This window comes from Chiloscyllium plagiosum, unplaced genomic scaffold (genome assembly GCF_037043375.1).
Source record: "Chiloscyllium plagiosum isolate Xiang-an unplaced genomic scaffold, Cpla_swu_hap1 HiC_scaffold_17, whole genome shotgun sequence".
Lineage (NCBI taxonomy): Eukaryota > Metazoa > Chordata > Chondrichthyes > Orectolobiformes > Hemiscylliidae > Chiloscyllium > Chiloscyllium plagiosum.
The window spans coordinates 23,652,726-23,671,401 of NW_028270155.1; the positions used below are offsets into that span (position 1 = coordinate 23,652,726).

Genomic DNA, 18,676 nt, shown 5'->3' on the forward strand with positions numbered 1-18,676 from the left:
TTAATCTCACCAGATCATTATAGATATTTGTCAGAGAAACTATATATTGTTGGAAGTAACTCGTTCAGATTATAATTAATCATTGTATTATCAGACTTTTTTTAAAAAACATTGGTATATAGAACAAAGAACAACACAGCCCAGTACTGGTCCTTTGGCCCTCAATGTTGTGCCGGCCTTTTTCCAACTCTTTAAGATCAGACTAACCTACATACCCTTCATTGTACTATCTTCTCTGAGCCTATCCAAGAGTTGCTTAAATGTCCCTAATGTATCTGACTCTACTAGCAGTGCTGGCAGTGCATTCCACGCACCCAACACTCTGAGTAAAGAACTTACCTCTGACATCTTCTCTAAACCTTCCTCCAATTACCTGAAAATTATGCCCCCTCATAGTCATGATAGACATTTCCACCGTAGTAAAAGGTGTTTTTCTATTCACTCTATCTATTCCTCTCAACATCTTGTACACCTCCTATCAAGACACCTCTCAGCCTTCATCGCTCCATTGAGAAAAGCCCTGGTCCCTAAACCTTTCTTCATAAGACATGCCCTCCAGTTCATGTAGAAACATTTCTCACATCCACTTCTGCTGAAATTATAACTAACACAGTCTAAGAACAAAGGATTTGTATTTGAAAACAAAACTCTGGATGCTGGAAATCCGAAATGAAAACAGAAATTGCTGGAAAATCTCTGCAAGTCTTCAAAACTGAAGAAGGTTCACTGGACCTGAAACATGAACTCTGCTTTTTCTCCACGGATGCTGCCAGACCTGCTGGGTTTTTCCAGAAATTTCTTTCTTTGTTTGTGAGAGATTTTTATTGTTTCTTTTCAGCTAGTACTGATAAATTTCACAACTATACCTCTTATAAGTTTTGAAATAAATGAAATATTTTTCTTCAATCTCCTTAAAGGAGCTTTTAAAGATTATTTTGTGCACTAAACACGTGACAATAGTATAGGTAAAAACAATGACTGCTGATGCTGGAAACCAGATTCTGGATTAGTGGTGCTGGAAGAGCACAGCAGTTCAGGCAGCATCCAAGGAGCTTCGAAATCGACGTTTCGAGCAAAAGCCCTTCATCAGGGCTTTTGCCCGAAACGTCGATTTCGAAGCTCCTTGGATGCTGCCTGAACTGCTGTGCTCTTCCAGCACCACTAATCCATGACAATAGTGTGGTCAACATATAGCTCTGATTTTGAGCAGATGAGAAAGCTTTGGCATTATCTTAGTTTCTACTATGCAATTATCAAAATTACACATACTGTAATCCTGAAATTACATTCAGTAGGTAATATAATTATAGACTATTTTACTGATGTTTTGCATATCGGCAGCAACACCAGATGCATAGCCAGAGATTGTGTGCCAGGGGGTGCGTTGTCGCTGCACAGGGAGTGGAGGTAGATATTCACATTTCTACTTTGAACTTAGTGTGCAATTCATAACCTAAAACAGATTATCTAGATTCATAAAATTTGATTCAACTCTGCTTGGAGCATTCCCTTTGCTAATAATCCTTTCTCGAAAATTGTTACATAATGCAACTCTTTAAGGGATCATTCATAGGTCAGAAGACATTGCTAACATAATGTGCACAGGGTTATCATGAAAAAATTAAGAATGTGCTACCATCTGATTTTCAGAATTTATTCATTAGTATTTATATGGCCAGTATTTACTATTCAATCTGACAAGAAACAGATTTTATATAGTCATTATCACATTGCTGTTTTGGAGCATTTACTGAGTGCAAATTAGGTGTCCTATTTGTATGACAACAGAGTCTGCACTTCAAAGAGTATTTTGTTGACTTTAAGGTGCATTGAGCTGTCTAGCAGTCATGAAAAACACAAAATAAATGTAAGTATTTGTGTTTATCAGCAATGCCTTTGAATATTATATATGGAACTGCAAATCATTGAATAGTTTTAATTAAATATATTGATTTTCCGGTTGGGTCATCTTTAAAATTCCTAGTTATGTACATGAAGATATATAAAGCAAAAAAGATGAAATGCTGTTCTTTAATCTGCTTGTAATTCTCTCATATGGATCCATGTTTGTGATTTATTCACATTGATCTCCTAGTTGGTAGAGTTTTCCAAGATTCTATCATACAGGTGTTTTCCGACCAGCTTCACTGGACATTTCCATTACCTGAAATAAGTTGCACTATTGTCTGTACGTTTATGAATAAAATCTATCTTGAATACAGATCTCATGGAACCAGACGCATTTGTCTAAATTTGCCTATTCAGCTATGACTAAAATATTGGTTTAGAAAGAAGCAGTGCAATCTGTTCATATTCAAATAAAAATGCAATTTTTTATATCGGAGTGTTCCATTAGTTGCAGTTCTATATAGTATTGTAATGGCATCTTATGGGGACCATTAGTCAAACTGTACGGTCGATTAATACTACATTTGAATGCTGTTTATTGTAGGAATAATGAGAATGGAGATGACAGGGCCACCTAAAGGCAGTCTGCATGGTTTTGCTGAATTGTTTAATCAGAAATAAATATTGCTCTAAGCTTCTGAAGTGGTCACTTTTATTTACAGACATTGTGTTGAATCTCAGGAAATGAATGGAATATTGAAGACCCTGCTGTCAGATTGGTTTTCGATAGGATTCTTAAACCTTGAGCGTATCACCTGGCAGTCCTCTTGTGATCTGCTGCAGAAAATTAGCGAGTAAGTGTTTCTTAATAACTTTTTGCAGTAGTTATTACAGCAATTCAACTTTGCCAGCAGACTTAGAAGTTAATTTGTGATCAGTCTCACCAAAATCAAATTCAATTAACGATATTATTTCACTTAATGCTCATTGTCAGCTAATTTCTGACCAAACTCATCATCAAATGATACATAGTAGTGGAGGCCATTCATCCCATTGTACTTGTGCTGACTGCTTAAAACAGCGAAGCAATGAGTCCCATTTTCTTGGTGTTTCAACGCTTCAAATTAAATATATTTGGAGGTGAGCCAGATTTAATTACAGCCACATACCTCTGACTTTCTGTACTTTTTAATTTTGACACAGCAAAATACTTACGAAAAATAATTACTTGCAGGTCAGCTACAGCTAACATGCAGTGTACATGCTATGCTGACCTGTCAGAAAATGTACTAAGACGATATGTCTCCCATCAGCAAATAGAGTACGAGAGCTTTCATAAAGCCAAAGTACAAAGGGATCTGGGAGTGCTAGTCGAGGATTCTCTAAAGGTAAACATGCAGGTTGAGTCCGTGATTAAGAAAGCGAATGCAATGTTGTCATTTATCTCAAGAGGGTTGGAATATAAAAGCACCGTTATGCTACTGAGACTTTATAAAGCTCTGGTTAGGCCCCATTTGGAGTACTGTGTCCAGTTTTGGTCCCCACACCTCAGGAAGGACATACTGGCACTGGAGCGTGTCCAGCGGAGATTCACATGGATGATCCCTGGAATGGTAGGTCTAACATACGAGGAACGGCTGAGGATCCTGGGATTGTATTCATTGGAGTTTAGAAGATTAAGGGGAGATCTAATCGAAACTTACAAGATAATACATGGCTTGGAAAGGGTGGACACTCAGAAATTGTTTCCATTAGGCGAGGAGACTAGGACCCGTGAACACAGCCTGGGGGGTAAATTCACAACAGAAATGCGGAGACATTTCTTCAGCCAGAGAGTGGTGGGCCTGTGGAATTCATTGCCGCGGAGTGCAGTGGAGGCCGGGACACTAAATGTCTTTGAGGCAGAGATTTGATAAATTCTTGATGTCACAAGGAATTAAGGGCTACAGGGAGAATGCGGGTAAGTGGAGTTGAAATGCCCATCAGCCATGATTGAATGGCGGAGTGGACTCGATGGGCCGAATGGCCTTCCTTCCACTCCTATGTCTTATGGTCTTATGTGATTTATAATTAGGTCCTAGAGTTGTTTTTTTAAAAATGATTGATCTGTTGTGATTAGGGCGAATTTCTAACTTGTTCCATTGCTCAATCAATCAGAGTTCCAATCCCTGTAGTTGTTTTTAATGAATTTTTAATAAAGTATCAGTGCTCAAAATCTAAGTGAGCAGTATTTGTTTTATTTCCTTCTGAACAACATTTTTGTTTCTTGAGATCTAGTTAATTGTTGCCCTTTTGAACTTCATGGGCACAATTGTTTTTATGTTATAGAGTCAGAGTCATGCAGCTCAGTAACAGACCCTTGGGTGCAACTTGTCTGTGCCATTCCATTCTAACCCCATCCTTCTTGCCGTTAAACCCTTCCTATTCATATACCCATCCAGATGCCTTTTAAATGTTGTCATTGTACCCACCTTCAACACTTCACCTGGCAGCTTATTCCATACATGTACCACCCTCTGCATGAAAAGGTACCCCTCAGTTCCTTGGTAAATCTTTCTCCTTTCACCCTAAATCTTTGGCCTCTAGTTTGGACTCCCCCACCTGATGCAAAAGACCTTGGCTGTTCATTCTATCCATGCCCTTCATGACCTTATAAACCTCTATAAACCCCTGGGCGTCTGAAACTCCAGGGAAAAAGTCCCAGCCTATTAAGCCTCTCCCTATAACTTAACCCTCTAGTCCCAGGAACATCCTTGTAAATCTTTTCTGCACCCTTTCTAATTTCACATCCTTTCTATAGAAAGGTTTATTTCAGTTTCAGTCCTCCAGCGAATATAGTTTAAACACATTTATTTCTCTCAGGTATGAAGCCGTGCATCCTGTCAGAAACTGGGCAGATATTAAACGTCGAGTTGGACCTTATAGAAGGTGCTATGTTTTTACTCACAATGCTATGCCAAGGGAACCTCTGATAGTTCTACATGTGGCACTGACAGATAACATCTCTAATAATATACAGGTAAGCTCACTATATTGCATTTTCTTCCAATGTACATCAATTAAAATCTAATATTTACTAAGATTTATGTAAATATTCTAGTTAAATGTTCAGAAAGCATTGATGAGTAATTTGCCATGGAAAAGTGTTGCTTGAGTTTGGTTGTAATTCAATGATAACACTCTTGTATCTGATTCAGAGGTTTTTGAATTCATATCCCACTTCAGGGCCAAGAGCAAAAATTGGAACTGACTAGCACTGAGAGATTGTTGCACTGTTGGAAGTGCCACCTTTCCAAAGACACTTTCAATGATCCCATGACACTTCAGCAAAAGAGCTGGGGAATTCTGTGAGGAAAAGGTGTCTTGAGTATGAGAGGCAGGAAAATTACATTAAGCTGAGCGAGAGAGTAATTTGTTTTGGGATAGAAGGTTAGCTTTGAACTAACGAACCTCTTATATAACATTTACAAAACATAAACATTTGAATTGGTAACAACCGTCCAGCTCACCACGTGAGAGAGATAACATACTTTCTTTGTTTCATTTAGCAAAATGAAAACGATGATTTGAAAACTGTGCTCAGTTCACCTCTACTGTGAGAATAATTTTAGCATTTGCATTATGATGAGAGAGAGCAATCAAATATGTAGAAACACCGTCTGAGAACACGCATTAATCTTTTTGTAGAGTTCATTTAGAAAGTGGCAAAAAATTGCTATTGTAAATCAGATTTCCATCAACTAGGCTCAAGGATGCATTTATCTCTTCATTGATGACAGGCACTAGAGAGCAGAGTTTCATGCTTCTTTCCACTTTGTAATGGAGGGCGGGCTGGCATTACAAATGAGGAGGACCTTTTTCTAGATTCGCATCCCTAATTTCCATTGCTGGTAATTGTTACATCAGGGATTTCTAATCTTAATCTAGAAGTTCAAAACATGCTGCCACGTTCAGATGTCTTGATGTAACATATGTTAAAGATGGTTTGTAACTTAGTGATGCTTTACAAAATATTGATAAGGCTTTGTTATGAAAAAGTAAATGATAATTAAATTGACCAGTGTTGAGAGTGAAGTTTCAGATACATAGACTACATTATCCAATGAATTGAATTTCCATTTTGTCTTGAACAGCACTCATATCGTGAAATAAATAAAGTGCTGTGATTCCGATTTGTCTGTGTGAATAGTCCCTGTGATTTAATTTTTTTTAAGCACTATTCACAAATTTATTTCCCTCCTTCAAGAACAACGCAAATGACAGGCATCAAAGATTTAAATGTCTTTAGCTCTGGAGATTTTGTTATGTAAATGTTTGATGCAATTCCATTATGAATGCTTAGCTGAACTCCAAGACCACTCTATGAAATCAGCTCAACAGCGGTTTTTGACACAGCCACTCAACAGAGTTTCATTATATATCCTTGGTCGACTTCCAAACTCCACTGGATTCATTTTAGCAGGTTTTGATGACTCAGTTATTTAAGCAACTGTAAATTTATTTATTAGTACTGTTTTATGACCAGTTAAAATGATAATTATTTTTAGGAGGAATGTATAATACACTTTTAAGTGATCGCTTTATGATCACTTAAGGATTGCAGTAAAATCATGATTGACCTGGCAAGGTGTTGTTTTCTTTTCCCTTCAGAGAAGAGCACCTAATGGAAAAATGTTTGCTTTAGCTTCCATAACACAACAAGTAGACATGAGTAATGTACTTCTGAGAAATATCTTCTGGAATACAAGTTGAACATTGCTATACAGCTGAAATACCAGGAGAGTTTTGCAACTTAAAAGTACTGAGTAATCCTGGTGGAGCTCAAACTGAGCATTAATGAGCAGTTTATTGCTAAGCAACTGCTGCTTGATAGCACTTCTGCTGACACCTTCCATTACTTTACTAATGATCAAGCGTGACTGATGGGACTGTAATTGACTGAGATAGATTTGTCCTTTTTTTTTACAGGACATATGTGGGTAATTTTCTGCATTGCTGAGTTGATGCCAGTATCTGTATCAGCCAGGCGAGTGTCAAGTTCGGAAGCGTAGATCTTCAGTACTGTTGCTGGAAAGTTGTCAGAACCCATTGTCCTTGCAGTACCTAGTGCCTTCAGCTCTTGACATCACATGGCATTTCTGAAAACTGACATTTGTGATACTGCAGGCCTCCAGTGCAGTTCAAGTTAAATTAACAAATTGATACTTTTGGCTGAAGATTGTTGCAAATGTTTCAGCCTTATCAGTTTTACTAACATGTTGGGCTCCACTGTTATTGAGGATGGGGGATGTTTGTGGAACCACTCCCTTCAATGCTTTGTTTAATTCCATCATCACGCTCATCTGGATATGGTGGGACACAGAGCTTGAATGTGATCTGTTGGTTGGGGAATCAATTTAGTTTTATCTGTCACTTGCTACTTGTAATGTTCTGCTCCTGGTATGCTATCTGCATTCTTCAATTTTCATGGTTGCTTCTCTGGCTTGATTGTAATAGTACAAGGGGTGATATACTGGGATATGCAGTTGCAGATTGTGCTTGATTAGTCCGCTACTGTTTATGGCACACAGTCTCTCGTGGCTGCCCAGGCTTGAATTGCAAAACCCATTTGATATCTATTCTATTTAGCACAGTGGTATTGTTACGTATCACCATGGAGGGATTGTCATTGCACAGAGTGGACTTTGTCTCCACAAGACCTATGTAGTGGTCAGTTCTGCCGATAACTGTCACGGACAAATCCATCTGAAATAGTTGGTGGAGGGAGTATGTTTTGGTCTTTTGCAGGTGCCTTGACCACCTGCCACAGACCCAGTTGAGCACCTTTGTTCTTTAGGAGTCAATCTTCTTGATCAGTAGTGGTGCTGCTGAGCCACTCTCAGTGGCCAATGTTAATGCTCCCCATTCACAATGGAATAAACATCTGTTGTTAACAGCCTCATGACTATTTCTCAAACTAACCACCATGTTAACTAGTTAAATTTAGAAAGAAAATTACCATGCCATGTTTCATTCTGGGATCTGACTTATACAGTAGTATCATCAGCTGGTATCAAAGCTTATATAATTGGATTTTTGTACTATTTCTTCCAATCTCCTGCAATTTAGAGAATATTAACTGAGAGAAGAGAGAAACATTTTTTTGTAAAACAGTTGATTATGATTCTAATTAGTGTGTATTCTACTTACATTCTAAGTAATGAAGAAATAAAATTCTGCTTTAAAAAAGTGTTTCAATGCATTTGTATTCAGTCATAGGCGTCATGAAGGAGTGTATTAAAACTGCTTTGTTAGCCAATAAATTGTTGTTTAAGATTGAATACATATTTCTAAACCTGATTATAAAATGAACTGCAAATTAAAAAAAAAATTAACTGGATGTTTTGCATAGGCTATTGTCCGAAAAGATCCTTCCCTGGAGATGACTGAGGATGTGAACAAGGTCACCACAGCTATTTTTTACTCCATCAGCTCTTCACAGAGAGGACTGCAGGGGGTAGAGCTTGGAACCTACCTCATCAAACGAGTTGTGAAAGAGCTTCAGGTATGTCTTAGTAACAGCAAGTATAAATACCATAAGGACTTGTATCGAAAATGGCTGGAATTAGCAACATCCTACTACCTGAGACCAGTGACAATGAATGAATACAGTTGTACCAGGAGCCATTACACTACGATACTTTGAAAAGTTAATATCTGGAGCTAAGAGAATGTCAAAACTTAACTATTGCTAAAAATTATTCATGTCATAGGAAATGTTTTAAAAAAGAACTTAAATGCTTTTTTCAAGTATTAACTTGTACTGGCACCATCTGTCCACATTTTTAAATGTTTGATCATTATTCTCTTTTGTTTTTAAAATCTAAACCAGAAGTTTTTACCAAATTGTTTCTGTTCATCATTTCTCCATGGTGCTGTTCACAGGACATGTATGTACAGTTTGTCACATAGTTGTGGGGAAAGGGACTAGTCTTCAATAAAACAAAGAACTGCAGATGCTGCACTTCTGAAACAAGCAGGAACAGAAATTGCCAGAGAAACTGAGCAGGTCTGGCACAATGTGTGGAGGGAAAACAGAGTTAGCGTGTTGAGTCCAGTGCCACTTGTTTTGATTCAAACATAGTCTTTTTCAGTTATTTCCATGAAAATCTTTAATGTAGTCACCCAACTGGTGGAGTTGGGTGACTACATTAAGTGGGCGGCACGGTGGCACAGTGGTTAGCACTGCTGCCTCACAGCGCCTGAGACCTGGGTTCAATTCCCGCCTCAGGCGACTGACTGTGTGGAGTTTGCACGTTCTCCCCGTGTCTGCGTGGGTTTCCTCCGGGTGCTCCGGTTTCCTCCCACAGTCCAAAGATGTGCAGGGTCAGGTGAATTGGCCATGCTAAATTGCCCGTAGTGTTAGGTAAGGGGTAGATGTAGGGGTATGGGTGGGTTTTGCTGCTGCGGGTCGGTGTGGACTTGTTGGGCCGAAGGGCCTGTTTCCACACTGTAATGTAATCAAATGTAATCTAATCTAAAACTGTTTGTCACTGATTCCAGTCTCAGCTGTTATTATTTTGTGTTCACTTAGTTTTACTGAAGCAATCCACTAATTTTGTTTGTATCATAATGAGGAAAGTGTGAAAACAATTTTTCTTGTATTAGCAGCCAGCAATAAGCTATCATCAATTTGACACCACAAAGGTTTAAGTTCACAGTTAAGCTGCCAAGTTTTACAAAAGCAGTTTGTCTTTCACTGTTGTGACATTTCAAATTTCTCGAACCAGTCACTTTTCCCAGCTCCCTAAACAATTCAGTCAGTTGGCACTTTAATGCTGTGATTTAATTCCAACTCATATTAAATGACCTCCCAATAAGGTGGTAGTCAACAGCATTTTTTTAAACTTGGAGGAAAAAAAATTGACGTATTAGCTTACTTTGTTTGAAAAAGTCAAATTGAATTAACACAAGTTGTCTAGGATAAGAGACAAGAGGTTTCCTGAAGCTTGGATTATTCCTTTAATTGCTTTTGGCGGGCCAGAGTTACAATACTCTTCTAAAGTCGATTTGATTTAAAAAAAAGAATTGGGGTATTGAGGCAATATGTGATGACAGTAAAATGTTTCTATTTATTCAAGGTGAAGGTTCATTCAGTAGACTTGAATTTTAGATATGTGTTGAAAGAACAGTCTTTGTATTTGAGTTTTGCAAGCTAATCAGCTTTGAATTTAAATTCTGACATTCTGGACCTGCTGATAGACATTCAAATTATAATGTTGTCAGTTAACTTTCATGCATCACCAACCTCACTGCTAATTTCCACCACCTTAAACTGGACGATTGACATCTCAGTTACATTAAGAATTTTGCTGCTGTTACTGCACTATTTCCTCAGCCTCAGTTTTTAGGTTGTATTCTTGTTTAACTAACTAATAAATTTTGTAAATCTAGTGTATGTTGTGAACATTGCTCGCTTTTCTGAATTGAACATCTGGCAGTCTCTTCTGTTGTATTTTTAAGTTCTGTTTGCTGTGTTCTAGTGGTTGAAACTCTTTGCAGTTTTCACTCCGTTTTATGCAACTCAGTCCTTTTTTTCTTGACATGATTACTGATTCTTCCTTAAATGGCCGAGGTCCCACTTTTGAACTTCCCTCTTAAATGTTTCCATTTTCCGGTCCAATAAATCCTCCATTTAAAACACCTATTTGACAAACTATTTGACCTGCCTTAGAATTTGTTTTTTTTGGCTCACTGTTAATTTTAAGAACTTTGGGCATAACCTTTCTCTTTAAGGGTCTAGAAACTGACAAGTTATTTTTGTAAACTATATCTGTTCTGACAATATTGCTTGCAAGTAAAGTTGCAAAACACTGACAAAGTTAATGCTTTAGGTATAGTTGACATGTGCGTTGAGTAGAACATAAACTGGAAAAGTCCAAGTCTGAAATTCGTGAAGACTTACTGTAAATGATTGCTTTGTTGAAGATGAAATTGTCCCTCCTTTGTTCTGTGCAGTGTGTTTTTGCTCATTCTTCCATCCAGACTATTTATTTGCATATCATAATTTTGAATTTGAGTGCAGAAATAACAAATGAGCAATCATCGAGATTATCGCAGACTGTTCACCTTTCTATTTGTGCTTATTCAGTACGTACAACTCAATACTCAAAAACAGAAATTGTTGGAAAAACTCATGTCTGACCGCATCTGTGGAGAGAAAGCAGAATTAATATTTCAGATTCAATGATCCTCCTTCAAAACTGATTATAATGAGGATATGCTTGGTGTATATTGCTAAAGAAGGGGTGGGGAGAGGCGGAAGATGCAAATGATAAGTGGAGATGGAGCCCAGAGAGAGAACCAGTTGGGCAGACAAAGGAATGGGTAAAGGTTAGCCCAGGAGAATGAATAGCTGCTAATGGGCACTATTAGTGGTTGACAATAGGCAGTTTGTGGTAGCAGCCCATGTAATGACAACGTTTGGGGTTTGGGTAAGGACATGGGAGGTGGTGATCAAAATCATTGAACCTGACATTGAGTCCAAAAGGCTATGGAGTTCCCAAGTGGAAAATGAGGTGTTATTCCAGCTTGCACTGAGTTTCTCTGGAGCACTGCAGCATGCCTGAGACAGAGATGTTGACCAGGAAACCTGGTGATGTGTTGAAATGGCAGGCGACTGGAAGCTCAGTAATTTTTGATGACAATGTATAGGTGTTTTACAAAACGATCTCAGTCTGCGCTCCATCGACCAGACAACATTGTGAGCAGCAAATAGATGGGGCTAAATTGAGTGAAGTGCAAATAAATCACTGCTTCACTTGGAAGGTGTGTCTGGGACCTTTGATAGTGAGGAGCGAGAAAGTAGAAAGGCAGGTGTTACACCTTTTACAATTGCATGGGACGGTGCTTTGAGGGTGTGCGTAGAGGTTGGGAGAGGAGGAGGAATGGATCAGTGTGTCCTGGAGGGAGCAGTTCCCGTGGAAGTCTGACAAGTGAAGGGTGGAGAATATATGTTTTATGGTGGCTGAATTGTGTCCCTGGTCAGCATCTCAGTCGTGGGCTTGCTACATTGCTCCAGTGAAGCTCAGTGCAACCTGGAAGAACAACACTTCATTTTCCCCTTGGGAATCCTGCAACCTTCTGGTTTGCAGCACTCTTGAGTGCAGGTACATGTTCCTTTACCTGCAGCACAGGGGTGTCTGAAGGATGGTCCTCCTAGTGCGATCATCATAGCAGTCTAACAATTGAACCCAGATTGCAGCATACAAGAATATTCAGTCCCAACAATACCCTTCTATAGAGTTGAAACAGCTTTTTTTTTTAACCTAGTCCTTTTCAAAGGGAAAAACACAATGTATCTGCAGGTTTGGGTGTAATCTGCAGGGGTGGCTTGCTATTGAACAGAGCAGTTGTCTACTGTTTGATTTCTTTGTACTCACAAGCAATGATTAGTTACTCTGTTTAAAATTCATTACCATCTTTAGTTATCACATCCCATTAGTCACTCTCCAATTTTTTTTGGCAGCAAGTCACAATATTTACACCTGCAGTTATTTTGTCTTTTAAAAAGAATCACATTTTGAGATAGGGCATTTTTAAAAATTCAGTCATGATATGCATGAGGCTGGCTAGGTAAGCATTTATTGACCAATTTTAAGTATTGCCATCACTGAATCCACCCCTTTCAACATCCTTGGAGTTACCTTTGACCAGAAGCTAAACCGGACTAGTTATATAAACAGTGGCTGAAAGGGCCAGGAATCTTGCAGTGAGTAACACACCTCTTGAACCCCCAAAGCCTCTCGAGCTGTTGTAAAGAACAAATCAGGCATGCAATGAAATACTCCCTGGTTGGCTGAATATCTGCAGCTCCAGTATCAATGAGAAGCTTTGTTTCATCTACGACATGATTACATTTAAAGTAGGAAATTAATTGATAGAATTTTGTCCATCATTTATAAATTGTTATTCTGTAATAAAGGATGGTATTTATAGAGGTCCTATCTATTAGCTACAGAACCAGCAAGAGCAAGGGGCACTTAGCAGCACTTCTGTGCGCTTTGCTCAGGATCAGAGGCTGGCAGCTTTTTGCAACTGTGAAGTAATGACTGCTGGTATGACACTCACCAGAGTCCTAGGATTAGTGAGTCTCGAGCTGACGTTGAAGATGGTAGGAGAGAAGGGTATGGAGCTGAAAATGTGTTGCTGGAAAAGCGCAGCAGGTCAGGCAGCATCCAAGGAGCAGGAGAATCGACGTTTCGGGCATGAGCCCTTCTTCAGGAACCTTTCCTGCGCTTTTCCAGCAACACATTTTCAGCTCTGATCTCCAGCATTTGCAGTCCTCGCTTTCTCCGAGAAGAGTGTGGAGGCAGGGTGGATGTCATTCATGAGAATTGGCAAAAGGGGAAAATTGATAGCAAAAGAGAGGAAATGGTCTTCAAATCAGGCCCCTTCCCACCACCTCCCAACAAATTAAAATCCCCACCGTCAAACCCACAATCTGCCCAGGATATGTAAAAGTGCTATGACTTGCAGTACATTCAAATTTGCATCTCTTCGGGTTGATACTGTATCTCAGTGCAGCTTTACCACATAACTAATGTTTTTTTAATAAGATTATATAATCAATGTGTTGATTGATTTTTTGTGATGTAATTAATGTAAATCTTATTCCCAATATTTCTCCCATCAATCTGCAGCACCTATCCGTGGTAAGGAGATTTTGCTGAATTTCCTTGTTGACCTTTAATGTAACAGGACATTAATATTACAAACACGTCTCCCATTTCAACGCAGTCATTGCCCTTGCATAATCACAACTCTGGGGTTTATTTTACCTCAAAAGGCAGAGACACATTTTGCCATCCCCATTGCTGAAAAACCTTGAAGCAAATCTGTGTTTTACCTGTTCTTATTTAGTCAACTTTGCTTTAGGCTAGAAGATTAAAAGAAAATGGAACGCAACTTTTCTAAGAATGTAGATAAACTACTTAAATGTGGCTGTTCTAAAGGATCACCAGCTCATGAGTGTAAAATTATCAATAGTGTGCCAACATGCACCCATTATTTTCCACGGAGAATCAATTAGCTTAGTTGGTTGGATAGTGGTTTGCAATGCAGAGCAATCCCAACAGCACAGGTTGCATTTCTGTACTAGCTGAGGTTATCATGAAGGCCCCGCCTTCTCAATCTCGCCCTTTGCCTGAGACATAATGACCCTTGGGTTAAACCACCATCACTTGTCTTTTTCTAAGGAGAGAGCAATCTTATGTAATGTTTCATTCCTCATCTCAGGTGTCTGTTATGTGGAGATTGTTGGGAATGAAGTAATGTTGAAATGAAGAAAGAAGCTCCACACATGCAGAGCAAAAAAAAAATCATGATTTTTAACATTGGCAGAAACCTGTTGGAATGTCACTAGCTCACACTTTGATTGAGGCATACAGTAAAATTTACATTATGTGGCACACTGTTTGAAGAGCACACAGTAAAGTGAGAATTCTGGTTAATTGAAGCAATACTGACTTGCATAGTAACCAGGCACCATTCAGTCATTTGAATCCTAACACATTAATTGACCAGGGGAGCCATGCATGCTGTTTGAGATCAAAAGCAAGGCTGAGTGAGTACTGTAACAGCAAGTGAGCACAATAAAGAGTATTTGTTGATTTGGCTGTGCTGTTATTAATCCTAAGAATAGTCAGCTGAAGCTTGTTTTGCCATCATGCCCACCCTCAGTTGCTGGTTATTGTCCGTATAGTGTCCAATTAATGAAGTACACAGTTGTTCTTCAGTGGGGTGGTGGGTAGTTGGAGTTGCCTGTTGGTGATGCATCCTGGTCTGTGAAGTGCCAGATAATGCAAATGTTAATTTAATATACTGGAAGGCTAAAGGGATAGGTAGCATAAATCATCATGTGATTCAACTTGCTTCTGTTTCACAAGTCTTCAGTATTGTTTCTATTGTTGTTACATACATCCACAGTTCTTTATTGTCGTCAGAATAATACGATAATACTGTCCAGTCTGGCACTAGTTTGTTTGTTTATGATGGGAAAGTATTTGCAGGATCCCAGTAGGTGAGAAATGACAGACTGGCACTTGCTGCAGGAAGAGTAAGATAGTTGGTGAGTTTTCTGTTTCAAAAAAAAGTTGATAAATCCATAACCTATTTTAAATGTATGAAAAATATGGACATCTTAGAGTTCCAGTTAAGGAAGCATATGAGAAAAAAATATTGTGTAGAGTCCCATTATTTTCGAACACCTAACTAATTTTGTCCTCACTTGTAGTTCACACAGATGAGAAATAAGTAGGGAATAAATCTGTATACAGTACTCATAGTGCACTTAAGAGTGTTACAGTTGCATTTTATCCTGCTGCTAAAAAAAACACTTTAATGTTGTATTCAGGAATGAAGGGCTTTTGCCCGAAACGTCGATTTTCCTGCTCCTTGGATGCTGCCTGACCTGACCTTTTCCAGCACCACTCTAATCTAGACTCTGGTTTCCAGCATCTGCAGTCCTTGGTTTTACCCAATATAGATAAAAGACTTGTTCTTATGATGTCCCTTTGCAGTCATTATTCCATATTTGTTATTAATATTATAAAGCATGATTTCCAAACGTGTATCACTGACTACTTTGCTCAGTTAATGTCCACATCTTTTTAGTAAATTGCAACATTGGAAAAATCCACAAAATTCACTTCTCAGTTTACAAATGTTGGAACTTGAACAAGTTTTGAGCTAATTCTGAGAAGAAGCACATCCATTGAGAATATTGTCTGTTTCAGAATAATAATGTACCCAGTTTTACTATTTGAATGTTTTGCAGTTCAGTATAAGAAATTAGATAGCAAGAACATTTTTCCATTAAGAAACATTTTGTTTCGAAACTTACATATAGCACCGTGGTCTAATTTCTTTTCACAATGTTGAATAGAATAGCAGAACAGACTTGGTGAAGCAAAGCAATAACATTCATTTTTTTTTGTCTGTGATCTACAGATTGAGTTTCCTCATATGAGCCAATTCTCCAGTCTGTCCCCTATTCCCGACTTCACGAAGTGGCTGCGTGGAACCCTCAGTTTCAAAATCAAGGAAGGGAAATTGAACCAGATCTTTACAGAACTTGAATACAAAGAAATCCAGGACATCATTGAAGGACCTATGTTAGAAAAACTTCAGCATTTACTTTCTAACAATGAATGGGTGAAGTCTGACAAATTAGTTCGAATTCTTGAGACACCATTTATGCGACTTTGTGCCTGGTACCTATATGGAGAAAAACATCGAGGGGGTGCCCTTGATCCAGTAGCTAACTTTCATCTTCAAAATGGTGCTGTGATATGGCGAATAAACTGGCTGGCTGACACAAGTCCTCGTGGTCTTTCATCATCCTTTGGAATTATGGCAAACTATCGATACTTCCTCGAAGATGCCAATCGAAATAGTGCCCAATATTTGAGAACAAGACAGATTGAGGCATCTAAGCAAATTCTGAGTCTTGTAGCTCAATGTCAGACAATCAGCAAACTTTAACTGGAGCTTCACAGGAAAATGAACTGTTTTGAAAATAATGAATTAATTTTAACTATCATTATTACTCGTTAGTGTTTAGATAAGAAATTGCAACAACAAAAAAATTAAACATGAAATTTGTTGTGGAACACCAATTTTATTTTGCCAGTTTTATTGATAATATATCATGTAGCTCATCATTAAATAGATTTACATGAATACGGAAGTCTCCAAATGAAAACAAAATTTATGATTGTCGAACTGATGAATCGTCAGCCATTAGAAAGAAAGAATGAACTTTTTATGGTGACTTTCATGGCACAGAATGTCTTGCTGCCAGTGAAATAATATTGATTTGTAGTCCCTTCTGAATGCCATCCAGTGTTATTGTAACATCTGCCAACCTGAGAGAAAGAGATAATTATTTTCAATAGGGCATCAGTGTACTACTTCAATTTTTTAAAAAAGCCATCAGAACCAACTTACTGTTAATTATATTGCTGCTCTTTATCTTATTTTTAGTTTAAACATGATCAATTTCACATAAACTCTCCTATGATGGTGACAGCAATCAGTATACCACTGCTGAGCAGTCTGCCTCATTGGTGGTTTGTCATTACTAATGTTTGCTTTAGCTAGATGATTTCTTGCCAACTCATGGATATCATTATGCCATTTTTTAGTCTAACACAAAGTACTATCTGCTGATGTTTGGACTTGCACCTTGCCTTATAACTGACTGAACGAAACAGTTTAACAAGTTATTTGCAAAAACATATCCGTCTTTTCTTTCTCCTTGTTCCTAAGGATTGGGCTGTGGGTTTCCTTTGGAATAGTCTCTACTTATGGCAAGGTACTGGAGTGACTTTCCAATTCCTTTTACTGAATGGTTGACTAGGAAATACACTCACTTATACTGCCTACCATCAGCTTTATTGGATGATAATTACAGGCTAATAATCAATCTGATTGACTACATTATGAGCTTATCTTAAATAGCTGGCAAGTCTTGAAGAGGAATTCAAATCTGGCATCTCTGGCTCACAGATCCGGGCACTATAACATGCTACATGATCTCCATATATTAATCTGTAGCTACTGTCATGTATTTTAAATCCATGAAAAAGTTCTTTTATTACTATATTAATCTACAACCTACCTATGGAAATTATTTAAATTGACTTTAGGTTTTTGTGAAAAATACTATTTTACATAGCCATTAGAGAATAAAATACGTTACCTCTCTTCTAAGAGAATTTAACGCCATGATGAATTTTCAAATTGAATTAAGTTTAAATATTTAGCCTGATTGTTGTTTGCTTAATTTGCAATGAACACTACAATTATTTTGCTTTCATTATTTATATATTGGGCTCCCAGTTATGTCAGTATGCTTCCCTGTTAGACAGTTGGGGTAGAGAGTTAAGTACTTGTGAAAGCTCTTCTATTTGTCCCCATGAACCTATGGAAATGAGCTACGAAAGTTTCAGGAAAATGGAATAAAGAGCAACTGAACAGACCCCATCAAAAGGGAAATTAAGTCAGGGAAAATTTGCTATTTTGTCTTATAATCATATGGTTCCAGACATCAGCCAGTGAAAGACACTTTACCAGAGTCATGTTTTGCACAAATAAAATGTCTGTTAAATCTGTTGCTTTATATCCACATCTATACTGTGGACACAAGAACTGCTCAGATGCTAGGAATCTTGCAGAAAGTAACCCGCCACTTAATGTATACCCTGCTAAGAACTACAAGACAACAGCTCCCAGCCATCATCTTCATGATAACGGGGGGGGGTGCAATAAAAAAGATGGCCTAACAAGAAGCATCCACATTCCAGGAATGAATAAAAATATTAGAATAAGCAATAGTAAGGCCCTAGGCAGTGTTGCTGAACAAAGAGACCTTAGAGTGCAGGTTCATAGGTCCTTGGAAAGTGGAGTCGCAGGTAGGATAGTGTAAAGGCGTTTGGTATGCTTTCTTTTATTGGTCAGAGTATTGAGTGCAGGAGTTTAGGAGGTCATGTTGCAGCTGTACAGGACGTTGGTTAGGCCACTGTTGGAATATTGCATGCAGTTCTGGTCTCCTTCCTATCGGAAAGATGTTGTGAAACTTGTAAGGGTTCAGAAAAGATTTACAAGGATGTTGCCCGGTTTGGAGGATTTGAGCTATAGGGAGAGGCTGAACAGGCCGGGGCTGTTTTCCTTGGAGCGTCAGAGGCTAAGGGGTGACCTTATGGAGGTTTACAAAATTATGATGGGCATGGATAGGATAAATAGACAAAGTCTTTTCCTTGGGGTTGGGGATCCAGAACTAGAGGTC

At 38.4% G+C, this 18,676-nt stretch overlaps 1 protein-coding gene across 1 annotated transcript in view; it reads left to right on the forward strand.

Moving 5' to 3' along the window:
* Window positions 1-18,224, forward strand: part of mlycd (malonyl-CoA decarboxylase) — a 43,834-nt gene extending 25,610 nt beyond the window's left edge. The window contains exons 2-5 of the mRNA XM_087995754.1: window positions 2,590-2,702; window positions 4,711-4,867; window positions 8,240-8,392; window positions 15,838-18,224. Of these exons, the coding sequence (XP_087851880.1) occupies window positions 2,590-2,702; window positions 4,711-4,867; window positions 8,240-8,392; window positions 15,838-16,371 (957 nt within the window). The 3' untranslated portion in view covers window positions 16,372-18,224. The remainder of the gene's footprint in view (window positions 1-2,589; window positions 2,703-4,710; window positions 4,868-8,239; window positions 8,393-15,837) is intronic.
* The last annotated feature ends 452 nt before the right edge of the window (window positions 18,225-18,676 follow it).